The sequence below is a fragment of the Phasianus colchicus genome, chromosome 9 (genome assembly GCF_987193195.1).
Source record: "Phasianus colchicus chromosome 9, bPhaCol1.hap1.1, whole genome shotgun sequence".
Classification (NCBI taxonomy): Eukaryota; Metazoa; Chordata; class Aves; order Galliformes; family Phasianidae; genus Phasianus; species Phasianus colchicus.
Window position 1 is genome coordinate 7828850 of NC_143444.1, and position 18395 is coordinate 7847244.

At 46.3% G+C, this 18395-nt stretch overlaps 1 protein-coding gene across 7 annotated transcripts; it reads left to right on the forward strand.

The window, feature by feature from the left end:
• The first annotated feature begins 9810 nt into the window (after positions 1-9810).
• Positions 9811-17631, forward strand: LOC116230456 (uncharacterized). Of its 7 annotated transcripts, XM_090146038.1 has the most exons (6): positions 9811-9961; positions 10473-10699; positions 11393-11466; positions 13291-13449; positions 15428-15589; positions 15710-17631. In XM_090146038.1, exons 5-6 carry the CDS (start codon positions 15541-15543, stop codon positions 16699-16701), a joined length of 1041 nt encoding a protein of 346 aa, XP_090002164.1. In that variant the 5' UTR covers positions 9811-9961; positions 10473-10699; positions 11393-11466; positions 13291-13449; positions 15428-15540; the 3' UTR covers positions 16702-17631. The 7 variants fall into 7 exon arrangements, with proteins under 7 accessions (XP_090002164.1, XP_031451482.2, XP_090002163.1 ...); XM_031595622.2 differs by having other exon boundaries at positions 15428-17626; XM_090146037.1 differs by having other exon boundaries at positions 13291-13440; positions 15428-17626.
• The last annotated feature ends 764 nt before the right edge of the window (positions 17632-18395 follow it).

Below are 18395 nucleotides of genomic sequence, written 5' to 3' on the forward strand. Positions count from 1 at the left end.
AACAGGTTGGTTTTCTGGCTTCATCTCCATCTCTTTCTCTTCTAGCATCTCAGCGTTATTTTAAGACTCTCCTGAAGTCATAGTCTTCATTGCTGAGCGTTTCTTGCTTGCTGGAATTTTATTTTCCAGCTGCCCCATTATTCCCACCATCTTAGCAGGTGCACTGATTGCTGATGCTGCTGAAAGCCCCTCTGGAAACACAGGCTGAGCTTTCATTAGCTGAGTGGCATGCACTTCATCTGCAGCACCTCTGCCCTGGATTCATCTCCCCAAGTCATCTTCACCCATAAGGATTCCCTGCCATTATGCTGGCACAGCTGACAGCTTTCTCCTGTCCTTAGGACCGTAGAACAGCCTGGGTTGGAAGGGATCTCAAAGATCATCCAGTTCCAACCCCCTGCCATGTGCAGGGTTGCTACCCACTAGATCATACACCAGATGATGCTGTCCAGAGCACCATCTAACCTGGCCTTGAATACATCCACACATGGGGCACCCACAACTTCTCTAGGCAGCCTGTCATTTCACCAGACCAGAACTCACTCTTTGCATCTCCACTGATGCAAATACAACAGTGATGCTGTGCAGATCTACCACAAGGTCTTGATTTGACCTAGGATCAGGAAAAACTAAGCGCACGTTGCCCAGCATCCTCTTTTGAGCTTTCCTTTGCAGGAGTTGACCACAAAATTGCTCAGGCTGAGCCTGCCGACGATATTAACACAACCAATTTTTCTACAGCTCTCTACAACACCATCCCTGGAGGTATTTAAGAACTGAGTAGTCGAGGCACTGGGAGGCATGCTCGGTAGGCATGGTGGGGGTGGGCTGATTGTTGGACTTGATGATCTCAGTGATCTCTTCCAACCTTAATGATTCTGATTCTATGACCTGCCTTGCCCCAGCTGCCTTCCCACAGCCAGCGAGCACATCAAATGTGATGCTTTCAGCTCTACCACCCAGACATGCAGTACGTGACACAATCCGGGCTGGAAGGAGCCATGTGTTTTCTCCTGCATGCAGCTCTAGCTCTGCTTCCAAACACATCCTCTTTGTATGGTGACTTTGCGCACAAACGTCAAACAGCAGCTGTTTGGCCAGGACTTGGAAAAGCAACCAGTAATTCTAACTGCTTTAATTCTTGAAGCAAGGGCTTCCACTACTTGCAGAACAAAGGCTTCCTTTTCTTCCCCTCCAGTTGTGGGTACTTTTACCTATTTCCTTTGTAAATGTGAACCATGGAAACAGTCAGACCTCATCAAGCATGAACGTCTTTGAGGTTTCCTCTAGTAGAAAGAAAATGTCAGGGCACCTGTCAGAGCCAAGTTATCCAGGGCTTCTCTTACTTCATTTAAGCATGAGCAAACCTGCAATGTGTCAGAGGTGGCTTCAGGTAAACAACGTGCTGGGTGATGCTGGAGGTCACCTCAGTGCTGTGCTTGAAAAGTTGAGCAGGAAGCTGTGGAGAAAGGGGTTTCACAAAGTCTTCTGCTCCTGCCTGAACCACCCCATTCTCAGAGCCACATCTGGTGCCTTGGCACCTGGAACAGAAAGGACATGTGAAATAAAGACCCAAGCCACAGGTCAGATTAAGGCTTTCTATCCTCCTAAGAAATACAGCCAAAGGAATAGAATTTTAGGACATGGATTCCATTGCTGCAGCTGAAATATTACTTGTTAACCCATTTCCTTTTTACAGGCAGCCCAGGACAGATCTCTAAGCTTGCAGTGCTTGGCTGCTGCTTTTCCAATAGGTGCTTAAGAGCAGAAGGGAATGAAATTCAACAGGCATCCCCTGGGGACGGAGCTGGGAGCACTGGAGGAATGAGGTACCATTCACTGGGGACACTGTGTGTCCTCATTTTCCTCGATGAGACAAAGTAGAAAAGACAGACTCACCTGTGCTGGGAAGCATTAGAGCAGAAACTCTCACTGGCCAGCTATGCTGGGGCTTCCATGAAGACATGAAAGAAGGGGCATGCCTGTGTGCTTCCCAAGGATAAACCCTCCTCAGAGCACCTCCAAGGGTGGTGTGGACACCCTAAAGCCAAGCAGTGTTCTTTGTCTTTTGACCAGTGCTAACATTAGAACAAAATGTCTTCAAGATTGGCTCCATGTTTGTCACTTATCATAAAATTCATCTTACCGTGCCCTTTCTTACAGTCTGGAGCATGCTAATCCTGGCTCTTCAGATGCCTGTTTCTTGGGGGAGCTGACTTCAGGCCCAACGTAGGCTGCTCAGAGGGCATGTTTCCTGCTGCTCCTCTGCTAAAAGGATTGGCTGAGGCCAGCAATCAGAGAGGAGAATATAAGACTGTAAGCAGGGAGATCTGGTAGCAGACTGCATGCTTTTAAATTCATATCCGCTGCACGTGCTCTGGGTGGGAGAAGAAGCTGTAGGCTTGCATGATAGCAGAGCATATGCAGTAGGAACACAATGGGGTGAGGAAAGGAAACGTGGTCATGAAAGGTTTAGCATACACGCTAGAACAGCTTGTGTGAGAGGCTCCAAAAGGTTTGCGTGCGGAGCACCTCCATCTGGGCTGGGTTGGTGTGGAGTTGACTGTGTCCTAGTGCTGGAGAGGTGAGCTGCCAGACTGTCACACTTCATCCCTACTACTTATGTTTTTTGCAGTATTGCTGCTGGAGGTCAGGAAGTAAAAAAGTGAAACTCTGTCTTCACTTATAAGCCTGGAAGTAAATGCATGGTACAGCTTAATTGAAATTACTGACTTCCCCAGACAAGCTGGATGTAAGTAGATGTAGCAGAAACACTAAGTCATGGCCTGAAGCAGTGATTGAGCACCTGGTGGGAAGGGAGGGCCAACCCAGGGGAGCTCAGGTGTGTGCAATGAACCTGAGTGACCAGAAGAGCTGGAGCCAGGATCCACCCCTCCCTGACCTCATTTAAGGGTTGGCAAAACCAGAATTCCAGAGCTCATCAACTCTAGAACAGGAATGGGAGGGGATGAAGGAATAGCTTTAATGGTTCTTTGACAAGTTAGTTGAGCAGTTCCCTGTTTTTCTGGACCTTACTCAAAGGCTTAGTACGTTCTGTGAAGTTGTGGGGAAAAAGAAAGATGTCATTTAAGAAGATAATTGAAAGCACAGCAAATCCACTGAGCTGAGTGGCTGAGGTGTTTTGTGCTTGAATCCAGCTGGAAGCCCTGAAACATTAGAAGGATATGCCATAGGAAAAGAGGAATACTTGAGGAGCATCTGGAGAGATGGGCTTTATCTGTCCTCTTCCCTATTTATGCTTATTAGAGATGAAATTAAAGTGCAGCACGATTGAATTATGCATATAAAGAAGAGTCCACAAACAAGAAAACATAAGCAATGTGGGAAGGAACAGAACTGCAAAGAGAACGAGAGGAGCGAAACTGAACAGGATGCCAAGCTGCAAAAGACATTTCAACAGCACCTAATTAAAACCGTTCACATTTGCAACAGACAGAAGGTAAAGGCATTCACTAGGAAACAGAAGAAAGGGGAAAAAAAACCACACATTAAAAGCAGTTATTTAGTCAATCACGGGAGATTCTGGAAAAAATGACAACCTTGAGGGAAGGCCGATTGATTAACATGAAATGCAAGGAGAGTTTGGGGGTTATTTCCATTTGTCTTCCAGCAGAACGGAGAGACTTCAGCTGGTAATAATGAGAAAAATAATGTGCAGCAGCCCCTACCCATAGCACTTGCAGCTGATGGGGAGCAGGCAATGCCAACGTTGAGCGTTTATCTCCACGCGCTGATTTGAATAAGATCACATAGCAACCAGCCCAGGACTGGGAAATCAACCCACTTTTCCCAGGTCCCACTCCAGTGCCTTAATCATGAAGTTATCTGCCAGCTTCTTTTGTTAATTAATGAATCTTCATCTTTTTGGCTTTAGAAACCATGGACGCAGCAGCAGTGGCAAGGCTGAAAATCCAGCACGATACCTTTGGTAGCAGGAAGAGCTGACAACCATTTTTCTCATAACCTGCTATGTTCACCACTGGTTTGCCTGGTTTCAGCCATGTAGCAGAGCAGCACAAGCTTAAAAGTGGAATAATCATGACAAATGAGTCCTCAGCCATCTTTCAAAGAGAACAAATCAAATTTCCACTCGTGTGACAAAAACATAAGAGATGAAAAAGAAAGAGGAAGAAGCTACGCTGTGCTCTGCTTGTCTCTGTCTAAGCAAAATCGCTTTAATAATTGGCGAACACGGTATGAAAAATAACAAATAAGCTATGAAAGGGAAGAGAGTAGCGTGGCATGTCTGAGAAGGAAAACAGGAAGGGTATTTTTCTTTCTTGTGGAAGGGCCTTTGCTTTCAGAAAGAGCTGGCAAGGTGAAGATGGAGCTTTCTCGCTGGAGAGAGGCTGATTTATGGGTACATGAGGAATCTTGCCATTCAGAGATAAGATACCTAAGTGCTTCGTTAACGATGACTGATGAAGAAGTAGTCAGAACTGTAAGAAGGAGCTTTTCGTTAAGTAGATCAGGAGCTGCCAGAGGCCTTTGGCAACCCACCCTCCTGAGATTGGGTCATCCTCTCCTTGTCCATCTGTGATGCTCTACGGAGATGTCATAAATCACGTCTACAGTTCATGAAGAATTAACATCAGACTAAAGGTGTGTGTCGAGCAGTCCTATGCTGGGAGGTCCTTTGTTCTGCCCTTCTTCCTGGATAGGACTAAAATAATCATCCTTGTGTCAGTGGGTGGCTGTTGGCAGGGGAGACAAGTGGCCCAGGCACGTGGTTGACTCAATGAAGTCATTTTACAGGGGCAATAGGAACGGGAAGAGCAGAATCCCCCCTGGACCGCCTCCTCCTCCGGGAAGTGACTGATGAGCCTGGCAGCCTCTGAACAAATATTTCCGATGCAGAGAATTCACTTGTCAGCTCGGAGGAGCCCCGAGAGGAAATTTCCAAAGCAAATCTGTCGGAGATAATGACACCGCATGAGGAAGCCCTCCTTAGGAGGAACGTCTTTGGAAGACGTGGTGTGTCTGAAAATACCATGTGTCTTGCTGTTGATGAGCTAAAATTCAGGCAACCGTGGCTGGGTTCTTAACCCACGAGCTGTGGCAGATGAAGCACGAGGAGGAGTAATTCAGTTTTTTACCTCCCCGGATGCTTCCTTGGTCAACCAGATGTGTTTTTTTTCTACATCAGAAACCTCTCTTCAGGCCTGACACACCTTGCTGTGCTCTGCCTCGCCAGGATTACAAAGCAGGGATTTTCTGTGCATCTGGCTGGTTGTGTAATTGCCTAAGAGAGTGAAACCCCATCTCAGCTGAAATCTCTTAGCTCTGCTGCTGAGATAAAAAGCAATTAGCAGTAACCGTAACCAGAAACATTTTTAGTGTGAAGACGGGCAGAGAATGGCAAATAGATACATCAACAAAGCTGTTTCTGCCTTGTACTTTGCTGTTTGCAATCAATGGGTCATTAATTTTTATGTGGCTACCATGTATTTATAAGCAGTTTGGGAATCTGGAATTTATGACAGTGGCTTTGATTATGTTGGCTGCTTTGCGTTACCCGTGATCCTTCGGTTTCAAAGTCACCCCAAAGGACACAGCAGGCAGAACTGTGCACTGGGGAAGCCCTGGTATCTGAAAGCCATGTGCCTGCAGGCTGTGCTCTGCTGGTTGGATCTCTCAAATATGTTTCATCCAAATGGGGCTGGTTTTGTGCAGCCATTGCCCCTCTGATGGCTCATCAGCATGCGTGCTTAGTCGATGTTATGCAGCTTGTTCTTCTAAGTAAGTGGTATTTTATCCTGTCAAATATGAAATTGGCTCAGGTCAGAAACTTCGCGCTGAGCCAGGCAGTCCTTGTGGTTTTCACTAATTGAATCTAGGGCAGATAACCAGTGGATTCTTCAGCTGAGCAAGAGTGACCATTTTGACCTCTTTTCTAGAGGTTTTCTGATTCATTAGCTTGTGTTTCAGTTCTCTGAGAAGGAAAAAAGCTCTAAAGTATGTTGGATAACTTGAATTTCACTTGGCAAGTGGATTATTTTACATCAAGTAAGGTTTTCTTTCCATGCAAAGTCACAGAGGCATCTGTATAGGACAGATGTGCAAAATAATGCGAAGTTGGATTCGTGTAAGTGATGCTTTTTAAATGTGAATAATTGCAGTGTTCCCAGTTAGCAAATATGAAGATGTCAAGAGCACTGTTGCACTCAGCACCAGAGCAGAGCTTCACTTATCAGATATTTTTAAGCAATCTCCCCTGGTTTGTTTTGTATTAGGCTGTGTCTCCAGATAATCTATCAGCGATTACCTGTTTCGTTTTTATTATGTTCTGTTCCCTTGTGCACCCATTCAGGACTTCATTTGCTCCCATCTTGCAGACAGTTTTAAAAGCTAGGCTTGCTTCCCCAGCACATGGAGAATTGATGCCTTTATTTCGGGTGTTTTGTGCTGTCTCCCAGGTATAAGGAGACGATACTGAGTTTGTTATACCTGAAGTTGGGATGGCAGCCAAGTACAAACCAAACCAGACCTTCAGCCCCTCACAGACAAGAAGGGTTTTGCTGTGATGCTTGTGCATTTCACACACAGCTGGGTGTCCTCTTTGTTCTGTTGATAGCATGCCGTGGGTAGTATGAGGGCCTTATGCTGGAACAATCCAGCCTGGAAAGCTGTGATGCTGCACAAAGCTTGCCAGTGCTTCAATGCCCACCTTGTACATGAGACAGCACAGATTCACCTCTTGCTTAGTGGAGGCAATGTATTGTGAAGAAGATTCTCTACTGCCCCAAGTGTGCCTAGACCCTTACAACTTCAAATTTCTCTTTTATGGAAGATGGCAGACAGCAGCAGTTAAAAAACATCCACTTTTGGCTCAACAGCTGGCCAAGGAGTCGGTATGTCTTGACTCACTTTTGGGGAAGCATTGGAACAGGCTGCACAGGCAGGTGGTGGAGTCACCACTGCTGGGGGTGTTCATAAAATGGTAGATGTCACATTGAGTGACATGATTTAGTGGCATGGTGGCGGGTTGATGGTTGGACTAGATGATCTTAGTCTTTCCAGCCTTAATGATTCTATGGTTCTAGGGAAAGACATTCATAAAAATGTGCAAACCCTGACACCTTGGTCATCCTGACAGCTAGCACAGTGTGCGAGGCAGAGGGATTCTCCCCCTTGAACAATGCATCCTTTGTAAGCATGGATCTCAGCACAATCCTGCAAGTGGATTTGCAAATCCCAGTGGGATTCATCCTGGTGCAAACCGTCAGGCCCAATGAACCTGTGGCCCAAGAGATGCATACAGACAGGAGAGAAGGGAAAGCAGGTGTTTCTATAGCTTTCCTTTTCTCCTCCATGCTCCTTTAAAAAGGATAAATCTCTGCTGTGCAAATTTCCTGACAGCGGAATGCGAGCAGAAGACAGCCTGTCTTATCTCCATTTGCCCCCTTCTGTGCAAATGCTTCAGTCGCTTCCCCGCAAATTCAATGTTTCTCCAACTGCTGACGTGCTCTTCTTCCCTGCTCTGCAATTATGAACCGATGTGCTGATGTTTAAGTAAAGTGTTTTGTTTTTAAATGTGCGACATCCAAATTTACCCCCCAGAAAATCCACCTTCCTCCCCGTATTCTCTCTGCTGCTAATTATAGAAATCTCAGCTCTCCAGCAGATGCATTAGTCAACGGGAAGTTCAGCTCTTTTCAGAGGCTGAAGCTTTGGAAAAATAGGCTGAAGGTGGTGCATACAACTGGGACGTGTAGCAGGTATGCACTAGAGGGGAATTTGGAAATGCAAACAGACCTGGGGAGCTGCCAGCTCCCTTTCTCCCACAATACCCAGAATATTGCATTGTTGATCAGTCTTCATTTTAAAATCATCTAACACTCTGCTGTCAAGACACATGTGTTGTTTTCACAGAGTTGGCACCAGAAGTTATTCTTTTTTTCTAGCTCCATATAGAGAAGGGTAACAAACATTCTGGGTTTGCTCGGAAATTGTTATGAAAGGAGATCCTGGGTTATACATCATGGTTGTTCCTGCAGTGAAAGTGCCTGAGTTTCAGCCCTGTGGTGCTCCTGGCTTCTAAGGTATGGCCCCAGACTCCATCCACACCACAACAGATGGTTAAGGTATATTTTCAAAGCCACTCCAGTACTGATTTTTCTCAGGGAATCTTTTTACTGACTGCATTCCTTTATTGCACAAGAAAGCTGGAGTCATTTTTCCTTCTAATGTGCTTTAGAGGCAATCTGACATTTTCTAATGGCTCTCAGGTATGCATAATTCACCCTGTTCCTCGTCTGCATTTTCCAAAATAACACTGGAAAATTATTTGGGCTCCTGCTTTTTTTGGACAGTCATTATTCTCACTTTTTTCCAGGTTGACCTATAAATGTCCATATGCTGCAGGATATTTGCAGTAGGTGTAGGTTCCTTTGGAGACGGTCTTGTGTGGGAGACAATATGACAGCTCATCTGCATAGCACAGGCATCATACCCCTGACTTGATTTAGCAAAGAGTCCTGGATCTGGAGGCTTCTCCCATTCAGTCAGTATATTTAGGGGATTGCTCATATACACACAGTGCTCTCGCACTCTCTCGCAGCGTCATTTCTCCATTCTGTGGGCAGTGCAGGTGGTTGTGCATAAATCGTGGCACGTGGCTGACCCTGCTGGGGGGGAACTGCTTCTGGGGTTGCTGGTGCATGATGCATCCAGCCATCCTGGATTATTACATGTGTGTTAAAGAACACTCTGCTCCTTCTGTGAGCATGGTGCTGCTGTCCCCTGCTGTGGATTGTGATGCTTGGTGTGACCCCAGCTGCTCTCTAGCTTTCTCGGCTGCGATGAGGGCCACGGGCTGGTTGAGTGACTGTGCCACCAGCTGTTTCAGAAGGGGACATTGTGGCTATAAAGGGCTGTGACAGTTGCCTGATCCCTGTTGGGCAGAGCGGCGGGGGTACTCCTGCCATCAGGTTTGGGCTGATGGTTGTCCTGGGTGACAGTGTAGCTGCAGCTGTGTGTCATTCACTCTGAAGGGTTGCATGCAGAGCTGGCCTCTCTGGCCTTGCAGGAGCGATAAGGAGCTGTCAGTGAGCCTGGAGGGGTTGCACAGGGCTTCTCTCTATCAGATGCATGGCAGTGAGATGGGTCAGGGGGCAAGGGTGGTCGCTGTGTCAGTCACGCTGAGGACTGGAGCAGAGGCTGGGCTCTGGCTGTTCCATCTCACAGGTGTGTGTGATGGGCACCTGTCTCAGGTGATGCCGAGAGAGGAGCAAGGCTGGTCCCTGCCTGTGTCAGTCACACTGGGGGTGTGATGGGGGCGGGCTCTGCCTGCCTCAGTGACACTGGGGGTGGTCTCTGCCTGTGTCAGTCACACTGAAGGGTGTGATGGGGGTGGCCCATGCCTGGATCAATCACGCTGAGGGGCGGTCCCTCCAGTGTCAGTCACGTTGGGGGTGTTTTGGGGCTGTGTCAGCCACGCTGGGGGTGTAACAGAGACCGATCTCGGGATTTCAGTCACGCTTTGGAGGTGACGGGCTGGTCTGTGACTGTACCATTCACACTGGGCTTGGGACAGAGGCTGGTCCCTGTCAGTGCCCGTCCCATGAGGGTGTCACAGGGCGGTCTGTAGTTGCGTCGGTCGCGCAGGAGGTGTTTTTGGCAGTGTCAGTCACTCTGGAGGTGTGACAGGGCTGTGTCAGTCAAAGCGATAAGAGAAGCGACGGGCCCCCACCCCTTTGCACAGCGATTGGTGACTAGCGCTGCCAGTCAACCGATATGCGGCCGGCGATTGGTCCGTCAGAAAAAGGGCGGGACATCGACGCTCACCCAGCGACGGCGGGCCGTTCCCCGCTCGCCGCCGATGGTCCCGGCGCAACATGGCGGCCGCCGGCCGGGCCGGACATTGAGTGCCGCTGCCCTCGTTCCGCCCGCGGGGCCGAGGCCGCCGGGGACAGCGTCCGGCCCGGCCCTCCGCCTCACGGTGAGGGGATGCTGCGGGCGAAGGGGTGGTGCGGGCCGGGCAGAGGGCGGGGAGAGCGCTCCGGCTGTGCGTGGCCACGCTGGCCAGGGGAGAGGGCGGGCGGCGGGGAACAAAGGGCTGCGGGCTGCCTCGGTGCTGGGCTCGGGTGGAGCAGCTGAGGGCAGGGATGCGCCTGCAGGGCTCTCTTAAAGCAAAATATGTATATATATATAAATAAATTTTAGAAATGGACCGACAAACCCACCAAAGTTGCAGAATGCGTGTTTTGCTGAGGGCACGGCTCGAAGCGTCCTGCGTGTGGTTAACGGGACTGCGCAGAGAAAAGCCTTCGTGCTCACTGGAGATCTGAGCCGCCAAGATAATCCGAGACTGACAGCAAGAGCTGTGGTGCTCCGTCCCTGCAGGTGCCCCAGGCCGTGGGTTGGCCCTGGGCAGCCTGAGTTGGTCCCCAGCCCGTGGGGGGGTCAGTAAGGTTCCTTCTAAACTAAGCCGTTCTATGCTCTCATAACAGTGCCTGACGCTGGCTGTGCTTAGGGCTTGTTTTCTCCTTGTATTCTCTCATCTGGATGCCTCGTTTGTGAGATGCCGGTTGAGCGGGACCCAAAGAAGACCTGGAAGATCCCGAAGAGAGAGCTTTGTGGAAAAGCATCTTGTAATAGCAGGCTGTAGGTAGTGCCTGGGATTGGAGAGAGGACAGCATCGCCTCTTGAACCTTCTTTGAACCGTGCTCCCAGCAGGGTACTGCTCTCTGTCCCTTTCTGTGGTTGGAGCGTGTTGCATGTGTTATAATCGGCTTTGGTAGGAGATCTGCCCCCTTCCCCTTGATTAGGGCTTATTTATTTGTGCTGGAATAGTATCAAGGCTGATGGAAAATGCTTGGAATGTGGAATTTAATGAAATCACGTGCTCGTAAATAGAGCATGTGAAGTAGGAGGCAAGCTGTGTTTTAAAATACCTCATTATCGAGGTATTTTAAATACCTCGTTATATTTTACTCCATTATTGAGGAGTAAAATATAAAAATAAGAACTTGGTAGAGCCAAGCATATTAGTCTGAAGACCAGTATGCACGTGATAAGACCTCTGGATTTCATGTTGTTCTTTTTGCTTTAGATTTAAAGGGAAACATTAGCAGATAGGCCTGCTATTCATTACTGAAAACAAGAGGCTAGTATCAGGATTGTGCTCATGAATTGTTTGAGCATATTGATATTTCTGTGGGTGTGTACATGCTGCTTGTATTACCTGACATAGAAGTCCTTTTCTGTCTTATCAGAATAAGAGCAGGAAAAATAGTCTACTGGATAGAGTTGTCCTCAGTCTTCAATCTAACCTATTAATTATGATTAGTAATAATTCCTAGGTCATAACACTTCAAAAGTATTTTCAATTAAATTAGCATCTTAATGGAATTCTTGTTTCTTTTCTAAGGAAGCTGATGTGAAAGAAACCAACTATGAAGGGTCGGAGGAATTTGTACTGCCTGTTTCCACAATTACTAACAAGTAAGTTCTATGTGATACCATAGGTTGGAGATGGACTTGGTTTCCATTAATGACCATTCTCAAACAGGTGAGGAACACTTGAATAATTCCAAACAAATATCAGAGATGATGGACTGCTATCTGCTCCTAGGTGCTTTCCTGCTGAACCTTCAGCTTGAGAAGAAATTCTCATAGAACTGATGGAATTGACCTTAGAAACCTACAACTGGAAGTATGATTCAACCACTCCTGGGGTTTTTTTGTCACCTTCCGACCTGCATTGTGAATATGAACATTTAGAGTGCTGTTACTTTGAAGAACCTCAAGGAGGGGTAAGCAAGAGTGGTCATTCTTCTTAATGCTTCTTTGAAGTAGGGCCTGGAAGGTGGAGATGCTTTGACTTAGAGAACCAGTAAATGTGATGTCTGTTTGCAGGATGCAAGTCATTTGTGGGAACACAAGCAAACTCACCTTGTGGAAAACCCATGTTGATGTCTTATCTGTGTCATAGAGTTCTTTCATGTGGCAAATCTGTGTATTAATTCTAGTGACAGGCCACGCAGCCATCCAGAGTGTTACATGGGTTTCATTTGCACAGCTGATACCTGGAGGCACTTAAGAAATATGCATAAGGTAGAGTGTTAAAGATTTTAGGAAGTTGCATGGCTAGGAATCCATCGTCTCAAGCACACAGTACGGTGAGAACAACGTTTATCAGCAGTGCTCAGATGACCATAAACCTAAAGAAGAGTGTAAACCATACGTCTGTCCAACATGTGGCAAAGGCTTTTGTAAGCCTAACCTGTTTTCCAAACACAAGGTGATCCACTGGCAAGAGAAACCTCATGAATGTCAGTTGGAAAGTCCTTTGTCCAGTTGAAATGACACCAGCAGACGCATTCTACTGCAAGGAGTGTGGGGGGATGTTCACGCAGGTGTCTCCAAGAATGACTAGTATAACTCTAGCCTAGTGACTAGCTGTTCTTCAAGGACTCCATGAGCATTGCAAGAAAGACCAGCATTTTCTGGTTGATGTGCATGCATGGTCTGTAAGTTGTCTAAGTTATCACCATCCTCTGATTTGCAGAAGAGTCACCGCTCAGCTTGCTTGGCCAGAATAACTCATCCATCCATGCTTCCTTCCACGTTTAAATGCATTAGTTGTAATAAGCCATGATTTTTGGTGTATGTTTTTTGTTTTTTTTTTTATTTTGTTTTAAGAAGTGACCATATATTATCTGCATCCCACGCAGACATGCTTGTCTGTAGAAAAGTTGCTCTCGTGTGTATATATTGTTAGAGTTTTCTGTATCAGCGCTGATGAGCAAAGTTGTGTGCTTGTCTTAGGCATGGGGAGGAGGTATGAAAGTTTGTGTGTCCTGGGCCTAGGTAAAGAATGTCTTTGCTGCCCAACTGCTGCATTACAGTAAGAAATGTTTAAGAGTTCAAATTCAGAAAAAAGGCCAATTAAAAAATAAAATACAAGCGTCTTCCTCGTCACAGGAGTTGGAATGGCAGCTCTTTCTCTGCAAGATTCTCCATGTTATGCAGCATGTGAGTTTCTCATGGATTCAAGAAGCATTATTAAGGGAAAGTTGCCAGTTTTTGTTTTAAGTGCCTAGCCTAAAGAAATAAAACAATCACTTGTGTGTACAAAAGTAGATGACTTTTTGAATGTGAGGAAAGTGGTTAGATTTCTTTTCCTTGCCTTTGCATCCTAGAAGAATAGTTTCTGGTTTCATGAGATTCTTCTAGATGGCAAAACTTACTAGCATGCAAATATGGCATATAATGTACATTCTTGATTGTTTTTAATTTGAGTTCTGTATCTGTTGTTAATTGTAGATACCCATTTTGGAAACCTGTAAGCTCTGTTAAGAAAATACACTGAAGTGGCTGACCAGTGTGCAGAATAACATTGAAAGCAGCAGTGATCTCTGCAAGATTACCTGATGATGCTGGAGAGTGATTATGACTGCAGGGAGCACGGTGCTGGTCAGCACAGTAAGTAGGGGATGAATGCATAATAGCTGGGGGAGCTGGGTCAGGGACTGCTGCTGGTTGTGGAAGAGAAGATTTTGGGAGGTTTGTGATGGGGCTTCATGGGGTCTGGAGTTTGGACTCCTTGTGTTGAATAGTACAGTAAGAATGGGCTAGTGGGAGTAAGATGTGCTGACATGGAATACAGACAGGAGGGAGGGCTGCAGAGCTTCCAAAAAATAAGTCTATTAGAACATGATGATAGACAAGTGGTGAAAGTTCTTGCTTCAGATTGGTGGCTTGTGAATGGGCTGTAAGGGATGGAGGAAAGGAGCCTGGAAATGCCTGCAGACCGCTATCCTCCTGTGGCTTTTAAGAAGACAAATGGAATTTTACAATGTACCAAAGGGCTGCCATTACAATGATGGAAATAGTGCTCTTGTGAAGAGCCCCACTCACTTCTGATTTCAGATTTGCTGCAGGTGTGCTGCTGGTGGTGCTCATGCCTTGCAGGAGTAAGTCAGTTTTCATGCAGGCATTACTAAGCTAGCAAGAACAGTTGATGCTGATGGGTGACTTGAGCCATTCTGTTCCAGGCAGTGATTAAAGATCAATTCAGGCTTGTTTTCTGTGTTTGTAGCAGAAGAAAGCACAGTTTGTTTCTCAAATGAAACCAGCCTTTCTGAGATGTGAATGGGGCCTTTCACTTAAAGCGTGTAACTATACTGCCTTTATAACTACTTAAACATAAACTAAATAGATGAGCATTATATTCACATGTATGCACATAAATAATTCTGTATTTACATGCTTACATGCATTTGGGTGGATATACATGTGCTTATATACATGTGCAAAGAGGTCTTATCCACACCAAAGCAGTCATGAGGAACTGAAGAAATGGGGGGGAGTAAAGGGAATATGAAAAATGGATTTTAAAGAGAAAGTAGGGGTATGAGGAGCACACAAGACTACTGTCAAGATGGGGGAAAAATGTACTTTCTGAGGCTAGATTAGCTATTCAGTGTGTTTTTAAGCCAGGTGATTGAAAGCTCCCTGTGGAGCTGCTGTCAGTAAAGGCCACTGGGACAAACCTAGAAATCGTTTGTAAATCCACACCTTGGTATGACATAAATGAAAGCAGCTTCCTCAGAAGAAAGTCTGTGACTCAAACAAGTGTTTCAGACCAGTTACCATTGCTCGTTTTTTCTACCAGCAAAGGCTGTTTACCCAGAGAATTTGAAGCTGCTGCAGCGTGCCAGTTCTGGAGGATTGCTTGTGGTGCTCTGAAGGCCAGGAAGATAATTAGGAAGCTTTCTGGACAGCTCTGTTAGGGCCTTTCTCTCTGTGCTGCTGCTCCATATGCTGTCTTTTCTGCATGATACCAGCTGATAGTATCCCAAACATCCTCAGGATGATTATGAGAGTGCTGTAACAGGATGGTAGACCAAAGGTGTTCCAGAACTTCCTAAACTCACCTTCTGCACTGATGTAAGGTTCCTTCCTTAGGCTTTCCAGTACTTCCTTCCATTGCTGCCAAACTTGGCAGTTTGACACCATCCCTTGGTCTTGTTGCGTTCCTTAACCAGTTACTGAAAGGCAGTACCTTGTAACTGTTTCTGATTTAGCAAGGTAAAAATGAATGTGAGTCTTTAGATGAAGACTAGTGGGGAGATACGTGCAGGACTTTGTCTAACGTGTTTGCACCCTAGAGCTCTGAAGATTTCTTGTCTTTAAGTGAGTTTAAAGTGCATGTTATTAAACAGTTCACAGTGAGGAGGCTGAATTATGACAGAAGATTTAACCTTTTTCAACGTAGTTTGTGTGTATTCTATACGTTGAATATGTAATCTACATCTACGATGTAGGTGATCTTGTTTCTCTTTCTGCATAAATAATGGCCTGTCCCTTCATTTTCGTAATAACTAAAAACATTCTACTGCATTAATTTTATCTGTAAATATCAGGAAATCACTGATGAAATACGTGTTTTATTTTATAGGAAGGGCCTGTAAAGTGAGCTGAGGATGAGATGGATTCACCACAAAAGACTTGATGCTCTCGCTATATACATCATCAGTGAGCTGCAGATAAACACAGCACACACATCAGAGGATGGATGCGGAGGTGGACTGGGACTCTGAAAATAGCACTTGTGATACAGGTGAGGAGCTGTCAAATGATTCCAGAAAGAGCACTAAGGAGGTGGGCTACAAGTCTTGCCTCCAGGAGGAGGTGGGCATGAATTACTCACAGACGCTCAGTCCTTGTCGCAACACTGCAGGACCATCAGATAAACAGGAACTTTCTACAGAGTTGCAGCATGAAGATAAAGAAATCTATCAGACCTATTACCAGAAACAGGGTGAGAGTACAGCTGGGATATTTGTCCCCTCCAGTACCAACTTGGACCTGCAGTGTGAAGATAAAACCTCACAGCGTGGTTCCTCTGAGCACTCCAAGAGATCACGGAGAAGAGCACGTGGTGATAATGAAAATGCCCTTCTTGATGGTGTGTTTGCTGCAGAGCCTGCAGCTGGGAAGGCTTTGTCCTATCGGTGCAAGAAGTGTGGTGCCTCTTTTCAGGGGACAAGTGAGCTGCAGCAGCATAAACGGACTCACCTCGTGGAAAACTCATACCGCTGTCCTGTCTGTGCCAAAGAGTTCTTCCGTGCAGCAAACTTACGCATGCACAAGCTCATTCATAACAGTGACAGGCCACACAAGTGTCCAGAGTGTGACAAGGGTTTCATTCGCACGGCTGACGTCTGGAGGCACCTCCGCAATGTGCACAAGATAGAGCGCTCCATGGTGATCTTAGGAAATGGCATGGCTAGGAACCCGTGGTCGATAGTGCACCGTAACCAGCACACTGTTGAGTACACCGATCAGCCTTGTGCAGATAACCACAAGGCTGAGGAAGAAGACTGTAAGCCTTACGCCTGCCCAACGTGTGGCAAAGGTTTCGATAAACCAAACCTGCTTTCCAAACACAAAGTGATCCACCGGCAGGAAAAGCCCTATAAGTGTCAGGAATGCGGCATGGCGTTCGTCCAGCTGCTCAGGCTGAAAAGACACCAGCAGACTCACTCTGGGGTGCGTCCCTTCTATTGTGAGGAGTGTGGAGGGACGTTCACAAGGCTGGCCTCGCTCCAGCGCCATCAGCGCATCCACACCGGAGAGAAGCCCTACTCTTGTGATTACTGTGGGCATTCCTTCACCGAGTCAGGTACCCTACGGAGGCATGAGCGCACGCACAAGTTGGACAAATCTTAACTCTTTGTGATTGTGGGCTCTCAGGTTCTTACCTGAAGAGGCTTGAGAAAAGCACTCCACCGCATGCACTACAACCAATCCAGACCCACGTCCCAGCAGTGGGAAGCACAGGAACTTGTGCTGGTAGAGCTTGCACTTTGCTGGTTTTAAACTGCCTTTGTGTGAATAATTTACTGAATTACCACTGAGTAATGAAATGTGAGACTTGTGAAGACTGAAATAGCTCACATGTGCTAGCATTGTGTCACCACTGTGAATGGGAGGTGCATCTGCTTGAGCTTTTTGCAGGGATGCAGGGGCTATGAGACTTCTCTCTGCAGTCCTGGTTGCTGGACTAATTGGCTCTGCCCTCTGGAGTGTGATGACTGGTTGGCAATGGCTTTGGAGATCTGTTGTTGCAGGTCTTAAAGTCAGAACAGTCCACAGTCATCCATGTATCTGTTCTTACATTCTGTTGAGGTTTTCTTTCCATTATGTGTTTTTATTTGGAAGAGAAGTAAAATGTTTGTTATTTAAAAACAAAACGAAAAACAAGCCACCCACAAAACAATTCCTTAATAAACGCGACAGTTGTCAGCTGTATTGCATAAATGTTTCTATCTAAAGGAATACCCGTTCCTTACACATCATTATGTTATTTGTTAATGGACTGTTAGTAAGAGCTTTGTTTTTGCTGTGATGGTGCACATTCCTGAGGTGAGGAATTTGAATACATTCATGTTTATGATGGAACCGTGCACTCAAAATCTGTCCAACTGAGTACTGCAGTAGTTGGAGAACACAAAATGCAGAGGGCAGGAGAAACACCCAGCTTAAGCCACCTTGCTGCTTGTTGCATGGGAGCCTTCTTCATTTAAACCTTTTGGGAATTAAGGAAGCTTCTCCTAACTAAACCAAGTTTTGTGCTCTGTGACATGTCTGTGTACTACTCAGAGTGGCTGCTAGACTCTTCGCTTTCATCTAGGCGCAGGTGATCAGTGAGGAAAACTGTCTGCTGTGACTGCAGGTTCAGGCAGATGTTGCCAAATTCTCCGTGAGTGGAAAAGGTAGGTATTGCCACCATGATGGCAATGGGGTTTGTAGCTTTGAAACATAATCATGATGCTTACAATAGCCTCTTGTTAACTACTGTGGTAGGAGCATCCAGTTTGCCCTTAAGCGCCAGCCCAGATTTGCTTTCTGTCAGAAAGCTTTGCTTCCTTTTCCTGCCAGCTGCTGTGATTTCACTAGTTTCTGTCTAATGCATTCTGCCTTTTCAGCAGGAGGCTGTGCAGCAGAGTGAAAGTAAAACTTCAGGGTAATGTACCTTTGCATTTACTACCAGACTATTTAATGTAAAGTAGTGGTTGTGCCATTTGTCTGCATCTTTCGCGGGGTAGAAATGGCTTGTATTCTCCTGTGTTTCTGTGCAGATGTGAAGTCCCAAGGCTCTGTGTATGAGAACTTGGGCTGAATGTGATGGCTGCTCAGCAGGTGTGCTGCACTCATGCTCGGTGCAGCGTTTGATGTGAGGTCCTTGGCTCAGATAGAGCTGAACCACTGTCCTCAGCAGCACTTTAGCTTGACTGCAGAAAGGAGACTAATTCCCCCAGTCTCACTAGTGGATTGCTTTGATTTGATTCATCAAAGGAGTTCCTGGATCAGGGATCAGATCTGCATTCCTGTTCTTAGGAATTCCTGTTGTGTTGTCTCTG